Genomic DNA, 23,972 nt, shown 5'->3' on the forward strand with positions numbered 1-23,972 from the left:
ACTCCTGATATAAATGGCTTGATTTGACCCAAAGCTCTCAGTTTTCCTCCCCCTGCTTCTGCCCTTCTTATCTTCTCGCAGACTGTCTCATAATCAAGTGGTTTGCTCAGAAGTGTGGCCCAAGGTTATACATCTGTGCAGTATCAGAGCTGAGTTTGGGATGCGCGGAGGCAGCTAAACAGCTGGGGGGACAGGGGAGGGGGGAATTACTTGTAGTTGTTCATATCGTCAGTTGTTACATTTCTGTATGAACTTTCAGAATCCTTGTCCGCCTTACATGGATTTTTATCATTTTTTCTGTAAAGAATCTCATGGTTTAGTGGTTAGGATTGGGCTATTGAACAGGTATCCTCCAACACTTAAAAGTAACGTTACCCTTCAGTGTTTATCTCTACTGTAGCTGTCATAATAGCTTACAATTCATTACACTTTATCCTATTTCAGGCCTTCATTTACATAGGTTTGACCCTCAGTTCTCCCAAATTTTAACTACTTAGTTGCTGACAGCATATAATTTGTCTCCCACCTGATTAAAACCTTCCTTTCTGTTTCCCCTCTTATATGAACCCTTCCTAAATTCCTCCAGCACTCACACACTTGCTTAAAAGAGCATTACAGAAATTGGCAGCTTGGCATTAGGTCTAGCTGCTTCTCCTCAAGTTGTTCCTCCTCCGAGGATTGTCCCGTAAATTAATAAAACTACTGAGTTCATTCAGTTATTGTAATTTTAGAACATTTTTCCAAAGCTTCAGCTATGATTTCCCAGTCTGTGTGGATTCAGATCTTGAGCTGTAACTCTCAATGTTCCCTTAAGAGCTGTAACAATTTTTAATTTGGGTTCTTAAGTTATTACTATTACATTAAGCAGCTGCAGCAAGCTAAGCGAGGCTAAGGCAGGTTAGGTCATGGGTTAGCTATAATGCCACAGAAAAGATGCTCATCTGGCCTCCAAATCTGTAAAGGTCTAAGGGTGGTCGCCTCTGATTCTCCAAGGCACTTTACAATCATTATCTGCCTTGTTAAATGTCTCTAATTAATGCAATGTATAAAAAGAACAAAGCTGTTAATATGGAGTGAGGAGCCAAGTTAAAAATTCTTGCAAACTGCCGGAGACCTCAACTCCTCCGCCTTACTTCAGAGTTTGCATCACTGCACCGTGACTCTCTCAGCTGCTGCTTGCTCGTGGGGCTGTAGTAAAATCTGTTGCCCTACAAAAATAGAAAATAAGCAAAGCTTAAAGCATACACCAGCTAGTAGTATGCAGGCACATAAACAGATCTGCTGTGGTTACGCGTGTGAGCACAAGCGAGCGGCACCCCCTTGTTTCTGAGAGCTGGGATGATGCCGGGAGTGCTGAGCAGGCTGGGCGCTGGGCGGTTTTCTGTGTCTGTGCTCTTGGCACGTTTATGACTGATTCCAGAATGATTTGGCCCCTTAGTGAGACATCTGAGAAACATGAGCCCATTTGTATTTACCATTGCCCTCGTCTATTTAGTATCTTAGAGGATTTATCCTATTAGTAACATAATAAGTCCCCTTCCATTTTGTCTCTAAGCTTGTTATATCCAATTTTGGATACATTACTTGGCCCCTTACTTCGTAATCTATGTATGAATTTTATTCTTCTTTCTTGTTTTCCCATGTTGCCTCTGAGCCTTGATTTCTTTCTCATCTTGCCCTAATGTTTCAGAGTCTTGGCCACAGTTCACCAAGGAGTAGGCTAGGCAAACAAAATATGGAAGGGTTGTAAACCAGTCCCTGATATGTCACTGCTTCTTTTCTACTAATATCAAGGGTAATTTTTCAGCCCATCATTTTGGACATCGTCCTACAATTATCTTTAGTCTATTTTTAATAGTCTGGCTCATTCTTTCTATCAGTCTGGAGGATTGCAGGTGATAGGGAATAGGCAATCTTTGCTTAATCCCCAGGTTACTCATTAGGACTCGAGTTGCTTCACTTACAAAACCCCCTCCTTCATCTCATCCTACATCAGCTGCTGTTCCATACCTATGGACAATCTTCAGCAGGATTTTTACAGTTACAGTGGCTGTATTCCTTTTAGTGGGAAAAACCCAAAACCTTCCTGAAAAGATATTAATGGTGACAAAGAGATATTGATACCTTCCTTTAGTTTGACAGCTTAACTGCATGATCCATTTGTAGTATTTGCCAACATCCTTTGTTAGCTAATGCAGTAGAGTTGGCAGCTTTCTTTTACTAGTTCACTATTACATCATTGCACACCTTATGCAGTTTTTACTTATGTCCTCCATCTCTTGCTTTGTTTGGGGCCAAATAAAAATTCCTTGCACTCTTTTTAGAGTACCCTGTACCCTTTATATAAAATTATGACAGTCTAAGATGATTTGCTGTCATTCAGCTGGCCACAGTATTCATTCCTTTTTGTCTTCTATCTGATTCCTGGTTGGGGCTGCAGTAAATAAACTTGGAATCAATTTATCTGCTTGCTCATTAAATTATTTCTCAGCATTCATTTCAGTCTTCTTATGTGCTTTAACATTCTTTATGTATATTTGATTCCCACCCTCCCTCTAGGCTCGTAAAATAAACCTCCAGTTCTCTATGTGGGTGTCCCACTGCTTGCCATCACCCTTCTCCCTATCAGGCATCCAGGAGCTTATGCCATTATCAACATGGTAGATACCTGTAGAGACATACTGGATTTATATCTTTTACTGATTTTGATGACAGCCTGTGCTTTTGCTCCTTGGCATGATCCTTGCTCTAGTTTCCCTACTATTTGTCCCTTCATTCCACTAGTAGCAGTATCCCGAATTATTTTTCCTCCTTGTTCAACCTTAGAACTCCTATGAGTGTACAATACCGTTGGTTTATTACTGGTTTCCTTTCAAAGGACAGTCACATTTTAATCCATTTCTTCTCTTTGTGGTTAAGAACAGAGTATGCAACTAAAACGATGAAAGGTTCGAGGACCATCACAGCCCAAACCAGGCTTGCTCATGGCCAGGGAAATTTTGGTACCTATAGGGTATTAGTACCCATTTTCCTTCACTATTTTTTGTGACAGTACTGCTCCCACAGAATCAGCTCGTGCTGAAATTCTTATTAGGAATGACTTTCCTTCAGCCAGGTGTCTAGTGCAGGAGATTTTCAAGCAGCTTCTTTCACTTTATGTAAAATGTCATCATGATCCTTCCTTCAGCTCCATTCCTGATTCTTCTACTGTAATTTTCATAATGTTTTGATAGTACTAGCAATGTTATGGATATGGCACCACAAGAAATTAAATCTTCCCAGCACTTTTAGGAGTTGGGACTGAGTAATGGGAGTCTTTATTTCACAGAAAGTCTAAGCTTCCTAGCATTGATCTTTTGTTTTACCACTTCCAATTCCCCAGCAGTTACCCTGAGATTGCATTAATTGTGCCATGTTCAAATCGACTTTAAATCCCGTTTGGTCTATTAATTTTAAAACTCATATACTTCTTTCTTGTACCTCTTCTTCTGTAGCTGCACTCCCTAGAATATCATCCAGATAAGATAATTTCTTTTCTGTGTCCTCTGGAGACTATCATTCAAACGCTTTCCTAACACAAGCATTTGCAGCAGGGCAGGTGCTCGGCCCTGTGGGGTGGAAGTAAAAGTATATTTTTTGTTTCTTAATGTGAAAGCAGCTCTATAATTTGGTTCTTCCCCTGCATTTTGCCGTATGGGAGTTAGCTGTGAATTGCAGGGGTGCATTTTTGCCGCTAGTTCTCCTAATTCATCCCCTGTCCAAGGAGCCTGACTCAACATCGTGGCTGCCAGGGGTGATGGAATGACCTGTGCTCTGCTGGGGTGGGCACATGGTCTCAGGTCGTGCTGATATTCCAGCAACTTCCCATCAGCTCATTAAAGGCTCTCCATCTTCCCCAGCTCATGGATTAATGCTAATGCTGCTGCTTGCACCCCTGTCCTACCTGTCTGCTGGGCAAGTTAGTTAAACGCGCTTATCAAGGTGCCCAGTGTATGATGAGTAAAGGTTGGTTGAATACATGCTCTTATCAGCCAACCTCTTAATTCCCATTGAATTCAAAATTTGAAGCAGTTTCTCTAAGTGCTACAGCTGGGCTTTCTTTCAGAGGCTTAATATCTGCAGCTACCTGCCTTGGAGTCACTCCTGTCGTTGTAATAGCTACAGCAGCTGGTTCTGCTGCACCTGCCAGTCCCAGGATGGCAGTCAAAGTTGTTGTGGGATATGCTGCTATTCTCAACTTCTCTTTCTTTTCCCATTTGTTTGCATCATCCCTGAAATCATCTTCCTGTGATGGTTCCCAGTCTAGTTCTCTCCATCACTTCCTGCTGATACAGCAGTTATTTTTAATTTTTGCATCCCAATCTGCTTTTACGAGTGTCTAATTTTAGCTTTGCTTTTTCTATGATCAGGTCCCTTTTGAGCTCTCCCTTGCTCCAGGGTGAAACACGGCACTATATATGTTAATCTATCCACTTCTGCAGTTTCTCTCTTTTTCTAAATTCATCTGCTTCTCTAATTGCCATTGCATCTCCTTACTGCCTTCTTGGGCCACTAGATGGTATTCCTTTTCTAAAGACAAAAGTTATTATAAGTTATTTGATAGACCCTTTTAAAAGCATGTTTTCCATGCTGGAGCAGTTGATATTTTGGTGTTGCCTTGGCTCAGCCAGCTCAGATTATTGTTACTGCTTCCCATAACAGCCCCACTAACAGGGATGGCGTATCCTCGAGTCTCGCTCCCTGCTCTCCCGTATCAGGGAACATTTGGCTTGTATCACCCATCGGCTTCCTGTGGGCTGGAGCAGCACCAGGAGAGGCACCCACAGCCCATGATGTAATCTCTGATATTGTTGGGATTTCCTGTAGCCCTCTGCTATTCCCAGTTTTATTTTTTTCCCTGGGTCCTGTTAGAATTTTCCCAAGCTTTCAATTTCATCTTAAGGTATCCCTTATGTATTGTGCACAAGGCTGGCTGAGTTTAGAGTTGCTTTGGGAGCGTTAAGCAAGGACACTCCGAAGACAAGATTTTAGTGAGGACATATGTGTCCCCCAGTCACACACTCCACCAAAATATGATGTGAATTCCCTTTTCCTGACAGTGGAGCGGATGTGCAGGATTATGTGGCTGCTTAGAGCCAAACAAAAGTCCTTTGGGTTGGGTTATGGGAGCCTTCATGCTGTTCCCCCTGGCCTCACCAAATGTGGCTGTGAGCTCTATGAAAAAGTGACCAGGAGAAAGCCGAGGGGATGGTAGATGGAGCATGGGCTGGGCAGGCAAGGGAGGAAGACAGGACAAAAGCCCTCCTCTGAGCCAGGCCCCAGTATACCCTTCCAGTGTGTCCCAGTGCATCCCAGTGCCTTGCTGAGCGGTCTCTGCTGTTGTCACTGCTGCTGCTGTGGATGGATCTGTCTTTCTGTCTCTCTGCATAAAGAAATACGACACAGATTTATTTTTCATTTTGGAATTGTGCTGCTGCTGACATGATATTAAGAATAAAGAATATATTTCTGGTCTAGCATCCCGAGTTTGGCTCTTGTGTCCTTCTGCTTCCCAGCTCCAGGCCTGCCATCCAGCCTGCAGGCAGGGCATGAAATACAGCCTGGGGCCCACTGGGGCCGGAGGGCTGCAACTTGCTCTCATGTAGAATGTGAACTCAGAGGTGGAAAATGATCCCTTGTTTGTGGACGAGCTGATCTAAGCCTTTCTTTGCCAGGATATTACTAATTGCACAATTATGCACAGAACAGTAGTTGGGAGGTCTTTTCTTAAATAGTAACACAACAGGGGTCTTGCCTTCACTACGTGCCTTCTCTCCCAGCGTTTCCCACTATTTCTGTTTAGTTCCAGTAATGTGAATAGTGGAGTATTTATTTCAACACTGGGAAGATGCCTTTAGTGAAGGTTGCAAATGAGTTCTCTGCCTATGCCAGAGCCCGCTCTGTGCAGCTCACTGAATGCAACCCTCTTTGAAGTTTATGTTGGACAAGGGGGACCCCAGCTCCAGGAGATTGTAGAGGGAGATGCAGAGTTATGGGCAACTTCTGCTTTATGTGCCTCACTGCAAAAAGTTGCTCGAGGAAAAGAACTGGGTAAAACTGAAGATAATCCACTGTGATCACAAAATACATAACTGATTTACCCTCTGGTAGCAGGGATCCTCATGTTTTCCCCAGGCATAAAACAGAGTCTGGATTGCAAGTGACCGGGCTAGGCAACCTTGGTCCTAAATATACTGAACACCTTCCTAAAAGCCATTATGGATGGATCCTGCTTGCTTAAGCATGGGAACTATTTTAGATGACTTTTTGCTGCATCCACATGGGAGTAGTGGATGGGACACAGGGCACCCAAGGACCAGAATGGCCCCTGGAGTCCACAGGAGATGCCCAAGGCCACATAAATATTTCCTACTCCAGAGTAATCCCTATGTTTAAGGAAACAAATTCCATACAGTGCTACCAGCTTGGCTTTTACAGGAAAGCCAGGCTCTTTTTCTGTTAAATCCCTTCCAGAATAGGCGATAGAGGTGGATTAATGCATTGCTGACATGGGTCTGGACCATGCATCCAGGCACCCCAGCACCGTCTGAGGGGGAGTTCCCTCATTTAGGACTTGTGAGGATGCCCTGTATCTTCATAGCGCTCATTAAAGTGTTACAGCTGTAATGAATTCATCTTCATTACACGCCTGGGAGGTAGAGGAGTGCTCTTGTCCCTGTAAGAGGCTGACAGATAAAAGGAGGCAGAGAATCAGAGAGACTCAGACCAGGCACAGAGCCTGAAAAGTAATTACATGCCTAAACAGCTTTGGGAAGAAGCGTCTAAGTGGCAGATCTGGGGCTTGAACCTCTATCCGCCCTCTCAGGACCCAATCCTTCTTCTTGTGCCGTGATGCTACTGCTCTGAAGAACTCAATTATTTACAGTTCCTATAGTGGCAGGTATGCACACGTCCCCATTCCCCGGAGATGGGAATTGATTTGGATAAGACTGTGGCTGACCTGAGCTGTCATTTGTATTCCTAATACAGCTCAAATCAATTATTTTTCCCCAGAGATTGGACAAGGTACTGCACTTTCCACTGTAAAGAATTCATTTTAATTTTTTGTACACTTGTTAATTATATTTATTTCTTTTTTCTTTCTTTTTTCGGGAGGGGGGGGGAGGAATGCAGTTTTCTCGAGGAAAGCCAACCTTTTGACACTTTCACAGCATGGCCAAAATCAGAAATGGCATGGCCAAAATCAGAAAGGATCAGAAATATCTTGAAAACTGACTGGGAGATATTTTGGACTGAATCTCTCTGAACGGAGAGCCTTACAAAGCTAAATTCTGAAGTCTAAATTTCAAGCACACAGACCCCATATCCACAATACATCCCCCTGCTCTATCACACGCTCCTACAGGTGATGCTCTTAGGACAGAGCAACTGGTTCTGGAGCTCGTTTAAAACACAGGTGTGAGTTCGATGTCAGCCATGGGGATGCAAGACTGGACATGCTTAGAGGTGAGCTCCTGCCCCTGACGCAGTCACGGTCCATTCTCATTGATTTTCCTGACAGATAATGAAGCAAAATCCATTTTTCACTCCTGGCATTAGTTCTACTGGGTGTCTTTGTGATTATTTTCTCTGTCAGCTCTCTGGGCACAGCAGGGTGAATTGATCTACAAAATATTTGTAGGGACGGTGAAGGATTAAGTATCTCACACAGATAGCTCAGTGCAACAGTTGTTACTCGGGACTTTAGAGAGAAAAACAGGGTGGGGAGAGGGAGTTGTTCATTTTCCTTCCACTAAGGTCAGCCTTAAATAACTCTCCCACCTCCCTCTGAGGCCGAGACAAGATAATAAGGACAAAAATGTCAGAGCAAAGCACAGGGGCCCCTCTATTTACAGCAAAGGCCAAATCGCTAACGAACAGATCGGAGCTTGCTTTCCAAACACCGATAAGCGGCATCTTTGAATTAACGGCCCCGGTTCCTCTGCTGCCGTAAATCAGCGTGACCCTGGCTGCCCGCGGGGCTCCCCGCAGGAGGAGGGGGCTGCTCACCCCTCCCAGCCCCGGCGATCCATGTGCCTGTCTCCAACCCTCCCCTTCCCCAGCCCCATAACACTAACAAGCCTTATCAGTAGGATTTACACCTCCTTGTCTAGGAACCCCTAGGCAAACCCGCGGACCGGTTACCGGTGTGCCTCCAAATCCTGAAAGTAGCTTTAAGTGCTCCAAATGATCCACTTAGCTGGGGATAATTAATAGCATCAGAGCTGGGAGCCCCAAAGCGGGAGTGAGGGGAAAGGAGGAAGTTTGTTCCAGAAAATGGGGTTTCAAAGCTTCCTACTGAAACCCAGCAGAAAATGCTGTGCGAGAATGAGCACACTGTCCCTAAACGTCCTCTTACAATATCACTTACAGACCTCGATTTTATCATGAGGGACGCTATGGCAGATGTCCGTGGTGCACTCACAGCTGCAGAAATGAGCAGTGGCAGAAAACACAGACGTACCTGACATGGTACTTTATTTTCAATCTGTGGGACCACTTTACAGCAGGGGACAAATCCAAAACCATCCCTTCATTTTTTTTTCTTTCCTCTTTTACCACCTTGCTGCGTTGGCTGGTTATAGCATCCGTCACTCTCTGCCATGTCTGCTGCTCTCTGGTGGCCTGCCCATGCTTTCCAGCAAGGTGGCTGAGGACCAGCTTTCCTCCTTCTCTGTTTTATCAAAGGCTTCTCCAGGTTGTCCATGTCTTTGCTTTCCAAGTGTTGCCTATTGCTGTCTGTTGTGCATGCCCTGGCAGTGGCACCACGAGACTTTGCTGCCTACAGCTGTGGACACTGGAGAAAACTCCCTGATGCACTCCATGGCCCCTCTCATGGTCATCTCCTGAGGACCAAGTCAAAATCCTTTTTGGTTGCTCTCACAGACTTCCCCAACTCTGATCCACGAAGAAGGACAGATGTGGTAATGGTGCTGAAAATGTGTATTTTTGGATTGGTGCTGATCAGGCTGTTTATCCAGCCCTTCTCAGCTCTGTGGAATTTATTTGCTGCTTTTGCTCTTCATTACTTGTCCTCTAGCAGGGTGTCATCACCTCTTCTAATGTTTCTCTATCTACACGAAGGATTACTTTTGGGCCATTAATAGCCACAGATTTCATCTCATCCTCATTGATAAACAAACCAATTTGTTCTGCTAATAGCTGTGTCTAGGAACTATTAGCAGCTCTTAGGAACTATTTCCACCTCTACCTTCTCAAAAAGTCTGTGTCCGGTAATATTTTAACAGGGTTAAAAGGAGCGTACCTGTGTTTTTGATCTCTATATATAACCTTCCCAAGATGGATTGGGAAGATTCTGAGAGCTTTACACTAAAGGTCATTAAATTCAGTCTGCTTTGCTCAGATGGCTGTGCTTGTGTGAGGTTTGGGTTTGCAGAGGCCAAGGGGGCTTGGCGAGGTGCAGCCAAACCATTTTGCCTGGGTGAGGGTCCAAGGCTGGCCTAAAGTCAGGGTTTCACTGCTGAGAGGTGCATAGTGGGGTGGGCAGAAGGGTTGAGTTATAGGAAGCTGACTTCAAAACCGCATCACAGATGGGAAACTCCTGTCTCCTAATGAAAGCTGCTGGTGCTTCAGAGCGGCTCCCTGGAGCATCTTCTACCAGCAAGATGCATCTCCAAAGGTGAGGATGTACTCACAACCCTCTCTGAGTTCTTCTGCAGCCCCTTGGCTGTTAAAGGTTAACCCAAAGATGATGGACGCCAATGGGAAAAGCCTGGTTGGTTACACTAGGCTTTGGGTTACACCCTCCATTTCGTGAATCAACCCTTTGTGCTCTAAGCTGTGAGATAACGTCCCTGGCCTGGAAGAACCTGGAAAATTGTGAAACCTGCAGTCTGGTAGGAGCATCTCCCTTGGGCCCCATGGCCGGAGGGGAGATGGGGACAGCTCGTGAGCCCTGCACCATTATGGCTGTCCAGATTAGTTTATAGAAGGAGCTGGGATTACTTTTATCCCAGTGAGCAGCCCACTTGTCCGCTTGCACAATGTTTCTTTGAAGCAAGGGCATCTCTCATTGTGTGGCTCCAGATAAGCCTCACCCTTTGCTATAGCAGCCTCTTCTCCCCCCGAGCCCACAGCGGCTGCCCCACCTGCATGATGGGGCCACCACGTATCTCTGCAGGCATCGTAGGATTTGGTTGCAAGCATTCACATAATTAAGCACCCTCCTCGGTGCCAGGTTCCTCTCCCTGCCCTTCACCTCCTTTTCCTTCACCTTACAGATGGGGACTGCAAAGGAGCCACCAACAGGGACAAGGCAAAGCCACCCAGGAGTGGTGGCCAGTGTTTTGGGGACCCCAGCTCCTTGCTGAGCACCTGTCCACCTCCAAAGCTGACCTTTGCTTTCAGTAAAGCTTGCACAAACTTGTAATCGTTAACTAGTTCCCCCATAATGGGCTTGTTATTTCTGCAGGACAGGGTTCGAAAATGCGAGACATCTACAGTAGTAAAGATTTTATTGTGCTGGCAGCAGACTGTAAAACTTGATTACATGACACCAGGGATTGCCTAAACCTGGTTCCCACTGATGCAACTGCCTGGGGTTGGGGGGATGTGAGCAAGGGAGGTGGCTTCAAGTCACGTCCAGCGGTGGTTTAGCACGAAGGGCAGGAGCCAGAAGCAACCCACTTCTACCTAGAGGCTTCCACCCTTCAGCCAAGTTAGCCCAGTGTGGAGCTAAGGAGCTGGGGCTGAGTGGAGGTCATCCAGCCAGATGGATATTTGTCCCATCTCTGCTTTACCATGTGGAAATCATGGGGAAGTCCAGTCTGGGAGGAGTGCGTTGAGATTTTGCTGTAGAAAAAGATTTTCCATCGAGAAATGGGATCCTCTTGCCCCCCTCAATTGGCTGCTGACACGGGATTTTCCCACCCTAAGACAAAACTTTCCACAGTTTATATCTATTTCATATCTGTTTATATCACTGCTAGCATTTTTCATATTCCAAAGGCCCTTTTATGGTATTAAAAAAAAAAAAAAAAGCTTTCCAATAAATAATCAAAGTTATCATATTTTAGAAGGGAAAAAAAATCCTACTAGGAAATTTCTGCAGAAAAGTTGAAGTCTGAGCCAATGCAATATCTTTTTTCCTTCCAATAAATCTTCTAGCTTAATTTTGCACCCACACCATAGCAAGCCAAGAGGGGTTTCTGAACACTCAGGCATCAGCAGCCCTTCACCTGTTTCAGCATGTTGTAGAATTGGGCTGAGCTTTTCGAAGCTGCCTTCAGGATTTGGTTGGCCAAGTGTAATAAAAGCAACAGACTAATAATTTGGCCCTCCCAGCACAAAAGAGACTTTTTTTTTTTTTTTTTTTAACGTCAACAAGGTAAGCCCTGCCCCAGGGAAGCCCAACAGGGAAGCTACCTACAAGGCAGAAGATAGTGGATAAAGGAGCCTTCTTACAAACTCCCACCATCAATAAAATAAATACAAGTTAGGATGAGCTCAGGTAGCATTCAAAAGCGCAAGAAGGAAAACCCTAAATGACAAATCTCAATGTGTGATTAACCTGGGGAACCCCTTGCTCCAGAGCCTTTCCAAGGCAGCCATTGGGCTGAGGTGTCTTCAGAAATGGGCCTCGCAGCATGTTGTGAACACAGAAAAATGACCGCTAAGGGGATTCATTAGGTAACTTTGCAAATTGCCCCTTAGTGTGATGCTGGGTGGGGGCTCAGTGCTCTGGAGGCAAGGTGATAAAATGTCAGGTTTTATCCTATGGAGCCACTAATTCTTCATCTTTTCCTAGTAGAGAGACTGAGTCTGAGTACTCCTGTCTCCCTGAAACCCGAGACCCTCTTCAGGGATAGAGCACTAGGTCATTCAAGTACATCAAATATCTTTTTTTGAGGGGAAGGGAGACAGAGATAGTGTTACACATCATGCAGAGATGCTATTAACTGTAGTTGAGCATCACAACTTGGATTTATTAGCATGAGGATGAAAGACCCACATGGCAGGGGATGTAACCGATAACCTTGTCTCGCATCCATTTGAGCAAATGAGTCCCCTTTATGTGTGCTCGCCGGAGATTTAACACTTTTCACCAGCCTTTTTGCAGTCACAGTCATTTTAGCAAACATATGATACTTCACTCTCAAAGCCATGACAGGGGTCCACTTCCTACATGCAGGTGGAAGTCATTGGGAGGAATCGCTTTGGCAACACAAGAAATTGAGGGTCTGGTTCAAATCTCATGCTATCCGCTGATTTGGGTGAAATTCCTTCTGAATTATACTGTGTGCAGAGGATCGGGAGTATTCTAAATTAAGCAGGCAACAGAGTTCAGGCAGATGGTGTCTGAGCTGGGACACACTGGAATCGTGAAGGATCACACATCTCAGCTGTGTCAGGCTCTCCGCTAGATCGGTGGGCACTACTTGAGTACTGTACCAGTCAGATCTGCTTTGTTGTTTTCTTCATACTCACCACACCATCACCAGAAATGCAGAGAAAAAGAGTGGTCCCTTCCCACAACCCACCTCTGGAATTTGGGAATCACATCCTTCAGGACTGGAGACGTGACTAACCAGTGGCTTCACTCCACTGGAGCCCTTCTTCGGTCTACTATTAGGAGACACCCCTGCGCTGGTTAACATGCAAGTCATTTTTCCAAGCTCTCCCTCTCAATGATGAGTTCTGACCATGTAATGTATTTTTGTAACTTAATTTCTGAAGGAAAAGTGAAGTGACAGAGAATTTATGAGGTCATGGCCATAAGAATTTGTCTCCCTGAGAAGGACCAGACAGAGTGGAGATGACCAGCTATCTCCCGGTTTCTGTTAACCACCTCCAATTTCCCCTACAGGATATTGAATTTCAATAGCCCACCACAGCAAGTGCACTCAGAAAATATATCAGTATCACAGGCCCAGCTCAGATGAGCCAGCTTTGACTTGCACAAACATGAGAAAACAGGGGCACACTGCAATGCTCACACTAAACATGGTGGCTGCTCTGGCTGCCCTCAACCATGGAGCACAACAATTCAAGAGGTCTGATTTGGGACCCCACCTGAGCTAAAACAAATATCTGCCATCTCCTGTGAAAAGCAGGCGTTGTTCCTCCCCCGGCCCAAGCGGAGGGCACGTGTCTCTCAACATGAACCTCAGATAGCCTTCGTGCAATAATGTGTTTTCCTTCCTCCGGCACCTGACTGCAGCGTGGTCACACCAACAACTCGGTCCCATCGCTGCATACTTTCCAAGGGGATATTAATCAAACATATTAACCTGTTTGCCTTTAATTTTACATTTCAGAAACAGCTGTTGGCCACCCCAATGCCAGCAGTGCCTATTGCCAGCATTAGTGTCATTAGTAATCATTGCAGCTGTAATAGCGCCTTTATCTCCCGCTAAAAGGGTCGCTGATGGCTCACCACAGAGCTTCAGGGAAACAAAAACAGGTCAGCTGAAATGAGATGGAAACTGCAAACTGTTGCTTCTGTCTTAACTTACTTCAAGGCCTGTTGATGCCATATTGATGGAAATTAATGTGCACAAGCAGCAAACATTTTGGTGGGAGCGTCACTGAGAAGGTGGGGCTTGTACTAGCCCCTGTGTCACTTGGGCTAATGTAAAGCATATAAATATGGGAAAGAATGGGGAAATTACCACCAAAAGGTCTTCATCTCCAGGAGCAAACTTCTCTCTATCGCTTGCTGCCTCTTCTTTAGGTAAGTCCGATTGCCTCCCGTCTAGCTTCTAGCTGGGTGTGCAGCTGTTTTCTTTAGTGGATGTAGCAGCTGGTGACAAGTGCTGGCTTGCTAGTCCAGGAAAATGAGGTCTCCTCAGATCTTTGAGCATGTTGTGTTGTTTTTGGGACAGCATAAAGAACAGCCCTTTCTGACTTGGCAGAATGGGTTTCTCCTCTGAAGGTGTCTGCTGATCTCTGCTCTCCTGGGCAGGTGCACCACAGGGCTCGGCAAGATGATTCTTCCAAAATAAATGCCCCTACTCTGGGCTGAGCTCTGTTTTTCCAGAGCTTTTCTGTCCAAGATCGGTGCTTGCACTGCAGCCTCAGAGCCTGTGTACACAGGCACTGGCTAGAAAAAGCCCACGTATTTTAACCCTACACATTTAAATGCCCACAAAGGCTGTGTTATGAAAGGCCACTCCATATATAGGTGTTGGGGTCTAGTTTGGCAGTTTAGGAGGAGACAGCAGGGAGGCCAGGAATGATGAGAGCAGGTGGATGGAGATGGACTTCTGGTTGTAATCAGCATTTACTCTGACTTTCAGAGCCTGATGCATAAAACTCTCTTTCCCTCTTTACGAGGTCCAAAGGAGCTAAAGGGCATAAGATGGTTGATGGCAGCTTATTTCTCCCTTGTAGCCCACCCTGCGTCTGCTCTGCTTCTTACCCCTAGGCCTCATTCTCCTCACCATGGCTCTCTGGATCCGGTCGCTGCCTCTCCTGGCCCTTCTCGCTCTTTCTGGCCCTGGGATCAGCCACGCGGCTGCCAACCAGCACCTCTGTGGCTCCCACTTGGTTGAGGCTCTCTACCTGGTGTGTGGAGAGCGGGGTTTCTTCTACTCCCCCAAAACCCGACGGGACATTGAGCAGCCTCTAGGTAAGTCAGGTTGACCATGACTGTGTCCGTATGCTATGTGATGCAAAAGGCAGCCACCTATCTTTGATGGTGACACCAGGAATGTCCTTGATGGGGAATGCCAGGAATACCTTTGATGTACCAGCAGCATCGTATTGCCAATGAAAATATCTTCGGGTTAAAAAGGCAGGTGGCAGGGCAGGCAGGGGAAGAGGATTTATGAGGCAGAAGGAATTGTCAGTCAAAGCTCGAACTTTTCTGCTTCTCTTTTGGAAGAGAGAGGCTGAGAACAGCAACATCCCAACCCGTGTGGGGTGTTACGCTGGCCTGGGAGTGACCGTGGAAAATAAAGGCAGAAGGAACCCAAGGTTCCTCCTTCTGCACCAAGATGGGGCACTTGTCTCCATCCTATTCCTGACCACTCTTGTCAAGTATTGTCATAAAAACCTTCTGTCTTCTGAAACTGCCCATTCCCGTGCTTAACTGATTTTCTTCTTGAATATTGCTTCCTAATATCTAACCTGAATGTATCTTGCTGTCTATTATTTCTTGTCTTCTCCATAGCAGACAAAGGGAAGAGTCTACTCACTTATGGGTGCTTTTCAAACTATTTAAAGACTATTTCCATGTCTAGTTTTAACCTGCTCTGAGCCAAAACCCTTTGACACCCCCAGACTGCCTTCCCAGGGCATATATACTAGAACTCTGTCACGCAAATTGTTCTGCATTTGGTCCATAACCTTACTTAATGGTGATGTCTGGAGAAGCACACAGGACCCCAGGTGAGGCCTGGTCAGCGCCAAGCAGAGTGAGCAAGCGGGCAGAACGATATTGCATGTTTTCCACACCACATTCCTACACAGGGGTTGTCTTTTCCAAAGCAGCAGTGTGCTGTTGTTTGATAGAGACCATTGTCCCCCTTGGCCACCAGTCAGATGTATCTTCAGTCCCTGAAGGACCACTGCCTGGTGGTCCACCACGGCCTACTCCTCATCCTGGGTGTGCAACGCAGCCTTCCTGCCTTCCTCTAGCATCTTCCCCATTTCTTGCTGAGCAGTATCCCTTCTTTTCAGAGGGTTTCTATAGTTTCCAAGGTAATTTTGAGTACTAATCTTGCCCTTCAACAGGCTTGCAGCCCCCCACAGCTTTATATTGTTTCGTATTTCACGGTGGTAAATGGATTAGCCAGAGCAGGTTGTGATGGAGCCAGTGTCCATCTTTACCTTATTTTGTACAGCAGATTAAGAAGGCAAAAAACTGACATTCTGCAGCCCCCACAGAAATGCGGTAGGTTGGTTTCCTTGCTTCGCCTTTTGTTTCAGCAGAGCAGTTGTTCTGTAAATCGGTAACACAGGAAACACTTTTATCAGCTCAGAGCTACTCAGCTCCCTGCTACCTGCCCTGCCCCCAGACGAGCTGGTCTCATTCCTACCCAGGAAGACGTTTCTGATCTGGCTCTGGAAGCTACCAGCCTTCAACGAGCTCTGCAAACTCCTAAACTTGTATCAAACACTATGTCTGAACTTTTTGCTTCAGGGAAACAGCCTGTCCTGTGCTTCTCATGTTCACTTGTGATCCAGCCTGAGCGTCAGAGGAGCTGCAAGCAGAGAGCAAATGACTCCTATCAGCAGCTAAACTGCAAAATTGGAAACAGATTGCAAAACAGAGGCAGAGCACTGAAAAACACAACTCCTCTGCTCTCTGTCTGTTGCTAATCCCTTTCCTGAGATGACACTGAGGAATGGTGTGGGGAGCAGTGCGCCATGCAGGGACCTGCTGGAAGTGCTGCCTCTCCCCAGTGTTGTGGCCGCTGAGAGGTGCAGGTGTGGGGCTTCAGAGGTGGGAGCTGGGAGTGGGAGCACTGCACAGGGAGCATGGCCCTTCTCATGGCTGGGAAGTACAGCTGCTTCTCCCAGGGCAGAGGAGATCTCCACCACCTGCTGCACCTACCTGCCACCACCAGCCCTGTCCCATACCCAGCCAGCTTTTGTAAAGGCTGCTTTCAGAAGATGGAAATCAGAAGGCACAGAGCAACACAGCCTGGGTTTATTCAGTTAAGCGCAATGGCAAGATGTGCAAGGTCTCAAGCAGGTGGGATGAGGCACTCTGGAGAGCTGCCCCTGAACATGATGTTGGTACCTAGAAGGGGCCAGGACCTATCATCCTACAGCTGTAGTGTGAGGAGATGGGTACTGAAGACCATTATGAGTGGGTCAGAAGATTTGTTAGCCAATTCCCTAAATATTGTATGGAGAATTTCATCACGTCCAACCTATCTGAAAGTATCTGAGGACTTCCTACCTCTTTTTCTATGACTCTTGCCTGAGCCACCACCTCTTTGTCACATGAGCTGGTTGTGTTTACAGTCTGCTTGCAGCTGGCTTGAAGGATGAAGACAGATAAATCACAAAACATTGACTAGCTATTTCCTCTTCTACTTAATGCTGGGCTAAATCTTTTCTAAGTTTTCCCTTTAGCAAGCTAGCATAATGATTTCTTGTTACTCTTGTGCCTCATTCATTGTATCACGCTTTGGGGGCTTGGGGATTTTGCGTCTCGAGCTATACTTTCATGCTGCCCTAGAAACCACATCTTAGTCTCGCTTTCCAGGCACTTTCTTCTGGCTGTTAGGGGCTCTTTTCTTCCTAGAGGAAAAATCACTGTTTTATTTGCCATTTTCTGTATTTTCACTGGACTTCTGGACAGCTCCGCCCACAGGTTTTCAAGCTCGTCACTTGGAGTAGACCAACCATCAGCTTACTTACTAGCTGCTCACCCCAGAGAGGGTGCAGGATTTTTCCTCCTCTCCACATGCTTGCCTCAGTAAAGTCCCTGTACCCCTGGGTCTGTCACAGCGCCAATACCCACTCCGTTTGGTTCCTTTTGTGCACCATGGGATTACTTTAGGAGAGGAAACTCAGAGCCTGAAGGTGCTCTGAGCACATCAGCTTGGGGAAAAACTTGCAACTGCCTCCCCACTTCCCAGCCAGCTCTCCACTTACAGGTCTGGTGTCTGAAAAAGGGGTCTCCACAGGGCTCAACAGCCAGGGCTGACGTATGGTGAATGATGTGTGGCTTATCTTTTTCTCCCCTGCCAGTGAGTGGTCCCCTGCATGGCGAGGTGGGAGAGCTGCCGTTCCAACATGAGGAATACCAGAAAGTCAAGCGAGGCATTGTTGAGCAATGCTGCGAAAACCCATGCTCCCTCTACCAACTGGAAAACTACTGCAACTAGCTGAGAGGCTGGCAGAGACACGCACTTACACTATTGCACCTTCAAAGCAACTGAATAAACCTTGTGGATCTGTTGTGTCAGTTTGTGTGTCCATGGGCTGCGCTATGTGTCCATGGTTGGTGTGTCCATGGTTGGTGTGTCCATAGTTGGTGTGCCCATGGTTTGTGTGTCCATGATTACTGTGTCAGTGGTTCATGTGTCCATGTCCTGGGGAGGGGCCGAACCATTTACTTTCAGGGTTGGTGGTCTGTGCTTGGAAAAGGCAGTTTTAAAAGGTCCCAGAGCCACCTATCACTTAACACTCAGCTTCTGCCATTCAAATGAAGGGGCTGTGAGGGAGGCAAAGTGGTTATGCAGCCAAGGGGGGTACACAGAGCATCCCCACCCTCGGTGCCTGGGCAGACAAAGAGGAAGGGGCAGAAAGCCTTGAATAAGACTTTTCTTTCTAGGGAAACATTACTGGGTAATATGCGTGGAAACATCACACTGGTCAGCTTCCTGCAGTTTGCAGTCCAAATATAGAGAGGCAGCCGGGAGACTGAACTTCCTCAGCTGTGTAACGGAAACAGTCCCGATTAAGTAAAGAATTAAGTCACCTATTAACTGTACCCAGAAAAATCATGGCCGAGTGCCACAACCAATTTAGAAAGTGTGTCCCGTTCTCCATGCTGTTTGTCAGAGGCCCAGGAGGAGTTTTTACTGTGGGATGTGCTTGTTATTCACAAGTATTTGACAAATCAGTCGCAGAAAACAGATTTTAGCCAAGAAGAGTTTCCCTGAGCTGTCTGCCGCCAGTGCAGCATCCATCACTATTGATGCTCAGGGCTGTGCTTTGAGTGTACCAGTCCTGGACCAGATGCTTGCCCTTCCTGACTGCCTTCTGCTTTCCCTTGCTGCCAATAATCGCTTCACACCATGATTTTCATTTCTCATTTAATAAGATATTTGCAGCAGCCCTGAAATTTGCCAGAACCAAAGCACCTCCAGGCAGTCAGAGCAGCAGTATTATTGAGATGCTAACACATGCTGCTGGGCCAGTGCCTTTCTCTCCTGTTTTTGCACCCACAATCCCAAATTTTTGCACATCCATCCCAGGGAGAAGTCACCTCGAGCCCAGAGGCAGGGAAGAGGAGCTGTGGCTGGGTCCACTTGCATGGTATGGGGGAAAAGCACATCCAAGAGAAGCAGATCTAAGGTCTTCCTCATGAGGCATTGCTCCCCACCACAGCTGAAAACCCAAGGCTTGGTGGAGTCACCTGGACTTGTCCTGCATCACCTAGGACCAAGACCTTGGACTCAGCAGCCAGGGTCTGTAGAAGATGGGTAAGCAGAGAGGCTCTTCTACAATAAGGCTGGGACTTGCTAGCACAAATACTTGGCTGGACAAGACAAAAAGAGAGCCTTCCTTTCTACCAACACTTTGCATTTCAGATGGTAGCTGTCTATGCAAGAGGCTCAGACCCCAGAGCCTGGGGCCTCCAACTGCCTGCAGACACAGTGCTTGGAAGCTCAGAAACCTACGCTGGCTACAGACAGACAGAAAACCTGCCAAGAATCACCACAACTTATCCACTGTAGTGAAATATTTGTCTCTACAAACTGCTGATAAATTGAGACACATCTAAAATAGGTAGTGGGGACCCTGACCATGGCATGAGCCTATGCCCTGCACACTTAAAAAAAAAAACAACAAACAGGCACAGGAAATTCTAAGCACCCTTTTTGCCAAATGGTTCTGCTAAGTCAAAAATATCTTCCCCTAGAAAGAAATTGCAAAAGGACGAGCTTTGGATGCTGCCGTGGGGGCCCCAGGAGCGATGCCCCATCGAGGACAGCTGGTCGGAGATGCCCGTCTCGTTCCCTGCCCTCTGCCATTGTTTGGTTTTCTTGCTTGTTTGTTTGCTTTTTTTCTGAATGCTCTCAATTAGGGCTGGTTGGGAAACTGCAAATGCCACGTTTTTTGCTGGAAAATGTTGATTCATCAACATCAGCACTTCCCGCAGGACTGGACCAGTTTTAGCAAGGCTGGATTAGACGGGAGGAAGGGTGGTTTGGGCACCAAGCCGGACCGTGGGAGATGCAGGTGCTTGCTCTGCTGGCATCACTGTGGGGATTTCATCCTCTGTGCCTGATTGCCCAAGACCATGCACTAAACCACCAGGCTCTGGGCTACCCCGGGGTGGACTCTTCTCCTTCCACTGAAAAACTGCAGGAGGTTTGAGCAAATGCAGAGTGGGAATTGTTTCGAAATATGAAGATGAGGCAGGACCAGCTGAAAGATGCTGCCTGATGTTTTCTCAGCGGGTTCGGATGTTGGGTGGGATTGGGTTTGGACACACTGAGTGCCCACCTGGTGATCCCCCTGTGATGGCAGCCAGTGGCCATTCCCCACTGTTCCCCAACCTTTGTGCATCCTGGGAGGAGGAGACAGCAGGTCTTTCGCTCCCTTCGTCCCCAAAGCAAGAGCTGTCCTGTGTGTGATGTATGGTGGGAGGTGCAGGAGAAAATACTGCACGAATTTAAAAACCAGAGAAGATCACAAATAAAAAATCTTTCTGAGCACAGCTTGCTTTCCAAAACTGAAAATAACATAACGGCCTTGGACAGGGCCTGCTCTTTGCTTTTTAAGAGTGGCAGTGAGGTGAAGGCCAAAGGAGAACAAAGGTGTTTTTTCCCTTTTTTTTTTCTGCCACACCAGGGAAGGAAGCCTGAAGGCAACCCTAGGTTCTGCACCAGAGCACACAGCTTGAAAACATGATGCTGCTGGCTGGCTTGGGCTGCCGAGAGCCCTTCACCCCCAAAACTGAGGATGGGCAACAGCGTGGGGTGCCCCTCGCTGCAGGATTTCTTTATAACACCCGTCTCTGCTAGGAAGGAGGCAATTCCCTGCTCACAGACGTGCTGGGGAGATGCCAGATCTGAATTCCTGAAGGAGAAGTGACTCAGGGACAGGGAATGCCGCTTCCATTGACCTCCCTCCCTGCTCCTCCCGCCGGGGCTTTGCATTGTGATCTTTGGGAAGCGAACACATCCAAGCCCCGTTTATTCTGACTCAGCAGTTGCTTTGAAGTGATTTATTTTTATATTTTTTTATTTTGCGTTAGTGGTGGGGCATCATGCCCGGCTAAAATATCTTGGCTCCTCTGCTCCTTGCAACAAACTTCCAGAGGTCTCATGCTAGTGGTGGAGGGCAATTTGAAGAGAATGCAAATAAAGGCTTCGCTTCATTCATGCTGGTTGAATAGAGAATTGAAAGCTGAGCCGCAGAGGGGATTGCAAGACAAATTCTTTGGGCTGCGGTGTTGTTAACGCTGCCCAGAAAAGAAAGGCCCAGAGTTGCCCCTTTTTCCTGAACCCTTCCTGACGTGGGCTCTGGTTTCAAGGAAATGGGAGCAATTCCCTTGGAAATGGGAACAGATCCGGGCTGAGCGTGGGTGCATGGTGGCCGGGGGCAGTGCCCGGGTGGCTGGCAGCACTCTTCGGGTGGCAGGCTGGGCTGCGCTGCTCCGGCTTATCTGGAGAGGAAGGCAAGGCTGCCACTTTCCCGGAGCTAATCTGGCTGTATTATTTCCTTTTCCGGGATAGAAGAACACTCTCTATCACCCTGCAAACTCACAAATTCGTTTAGTATAAGAAATAGCTAGATTATACCTAAATACACTCTGATTTAGCTTGACCTCACCAAAGACACCCATTCTGGCCAAAGAAAAGCACCTCTCCTTCTCCTTTCACCCCCCGCAGGAAGAAAGCTTTAGGTCAGCTATAAATTGATCTGGAAAGCCGCTGCCAGCTCATTGTCTCTGGGTGAATGATTCCTAAGGAAGGCGGCCAGTATTTTCCGAGCTCGATGCCAGGCTGGGTCCCACATCCCCCCCCAAACCCCTTGGGCAGCACAGGCGGGAGCAGACCTGGGACAATAACGGGAAGCTAAGCAAGACCATAGGAGCGCACAAGGAAATGATCTGGGCCTTAATCCTTTCCCTCCATCCCTAGCCAGCTTCAGCGAGGTGGACAGGGCTCCCTTGAGCTCCTTTCTTTGCCTGAAAAAACAGGCCAAAATATGACTTTATTTAACTTATTTTTATGCGTGGCAAATGCCAGGATTTCCAGGATGTGCCTGGTTGCTCTCACTAAAACTTCCCATGAAATGTTTTCCCATTTTGGAAGAAAATGGGTAACGGAAACAAATTTGGCTTTTGATTTCCAGGTTGTTGTCGTTTGGCCTTTTAATGGTGGATTTTTTTTGTGGGGGAGGCTATTTTACAGAACTGCCAACTTCTGAAATGTAACTTTTTGTCGGAAAACAGCACGGCTTCCTCTTTTCTAATCAGAAAACGGAAAATCAAATATAAATGACACCACCCGCCCCATGTTGACGATAAACCATTCTGTGGAAGTTTCAATGGAAAAATGTCTACCCTTTTCACCCTTTTTTCCACTAATCAGAAAGCTCATCTGCTTTGGAGGCTGCAGATGTGCCTGCGGGCAGGATTTGCACACCCAACCTTCCAGCTTTTCCTATTTGGCATTGATTGTTGGGTGAGATTTTTAAAAATTATCTCTGATAAATGATCTCTTGGCTCTTGGGCTTCTGCTGATTTCAGTGGTGAGTTAAATCACAGTGAAGCAGCTCAAGGGTTGACCCACTTCTAATAAAACCACCTGTGTTGTGAAAACTGCAGTCAAATTGCTTTTTTTGGTCACTTTTAAAATATCTGCAAGCTAAGAGTGGCCATGCCTTTCCAAATGCTGACGCTTTGCCTTGAAATAACAAATTTCAGTCCCAAAAAGAAAAATGAAAAACAAGTGGGAAACACTTCTCCAGCATCTCCTCTGCTTTGTTGAGATCCATGACCTCACCCGGGGGACACCAAGTGACACTGAGTGCTGATGTCATGCCCGATTTTCCCTCATGCTTTTAACTGCAGACCCCAGATATCATTCTTGAGATGCTTCCCCTTAATCCTCACCCTGTGCAGAGATGCTCAGGGTCATTGCTCTGGCTGTGCATCCCATTTAAGAACGGAGGGCTGGGAGCGACTTTCAAGCCATTTACATTGGCCCTGGCTAACCTTGCATCACTGCACCTTCTTCATCTCCAAAAAGGCTATTTGCATCCCAATTTCTCCCTAAAGTGGCTTTGGTCTCTGGAGCCTTTCCCGAGGAATTCATCTGTCCTCTTGGACTTCACAGTCCTCACGACCTGGAAAAGATCCTGAGGTTTCACATATCTGTCCAGAGCGCAGCAATTACCCGTGGCTTTGTCACCAAAATAGGGCACCACAAAAATGCTGGGAATCTGTTAAAGCAGGATCCCTGCCATGGTTTTCCCTCCTCCTGCAGTCCCCGAGGCTGCCAGGGGATGGAGCACAGGGCAGCCTGCATCCGGAGCCCGCATCCCTGCCTGGGACACGGCAAGCAGCCATGGGCACCAGGGACACCCACAAATTATGGGGTGAAAGAATACAGACGATGCAAGGTGTTGGAGAAAAACCTGCTGGGGCTCAGTATGTGACGTTGGAGCAAGAAGTTGCATCAAGGCCATTGCCCCATAGGCTGCTGCTGGTGGGGATGCTGGCCCTGACATTGCACGGCTGATGGCACTGTGGACTACCAGCCCTTGCAGGCACCTTGAGCCCTGATGAGTTGGGTTGCTGCTGCTCTTGCTCTGGTCTCTATGTAAAGGTGTTTTTTTCTCTACTAGAGAGGAAATTCAGGTTTATAAGCAAAATCCATCAGCTCTGCTCCAGCATAAACCCATATTTTGGTGAAACACCAAGCGAGGATGGCCCTGACGCCAAGGTGCTCCCTGCAGCACATTTTCCAGTGTGCACTTCCAGCACCCTAACTGCTGGCTCACTTGCCACCCTGCAGCGCAAGAAATCATATGCTCTGGGGAAATTTTTCCTGCCTGGTATTTCCTTGGATGCTACACATATCTATGGAATGTTTTGGGCTGGATAGGCATGTGGTTCTGAGCCAGTCATCCCCTTTTGGGCATACCTAGGCTTAGATCCACAATAACAGCAGCCCCAAATAAAACCCTGGGTGTTTCCACCGCACCCTGACACTGAAGGACTTCCAGAGCATAGATATATATCTTGAATATGAATACTAACATGTCAAACA

At 46.9% G+C, this 23,972-nt stretch overlaps 1 protein-coding gene across 1 annotated transcript; it reads left to right on the plus strand.

The window, feature by feature from the left end:
* The first annotated feature begins 11,520 nt into the window (after positions 1 to 11,520).
* INS (insulin) lies at positions 11,521 to 17,912 on the plus strand. The gene is made up of 3 exons (XM_083836775.1): positions 11,521 to 13,732; positions 14,426 to 14,629; positions 17,707 to 17,912. The coding sequence occupies exons 1-3, from the start codon at positions 13,648 to 13,650 to the stop codon at positions 17,841 to 17,843; spliced, it is 426 nt and encodes a 141-aa protein (XP_083692901.1). The 5' UTR covers positions 11,521 to 13,647; the 3' UTR covers positions 17,844 to 17,912.
* Positions 17,913 to 23,972: the final 6,060 nt, after the last annotated feature.

Source organism: Anser anser, assembly GCF_964211835.1.
Source record: "Anser anser genome assembly, chromosome: 5".
NCBI classification, from domain to species: domain Eukaryota; kingdom Metazoa; phylum Chordata; class Aves; order Anseriformes; family Anatidae; genus Anser; species Anser anser.

What these genes read in the sequence shown, in the direction of transcription:
- INS (XM_083836775.1), top strand. Translation starts at nt 13,648, where the DNA reads ATGGGAAAGAATGGGGAAATTACCACCAAAAGGTCTTCATCTCCAGGA. An exon ending in GCTTGCTGCCTCTTCTTTAG is followed by an intron (nt 13,733 to 14,425) that starts GTAAGTCCGATT and finishes TCTTACCCCTAG; the next exon opens with GCCTCATTCTCCTCACCATG. An exon ending in GGACATTGAGCAGCCTCTAG is followed by an intron (nt 14,630 to 17,706) that starts GTAAGTCAGGTT and finishes CTCCCCTGCCAG; the next exon opens with TGAGTGGTCCCCTGCATGGC.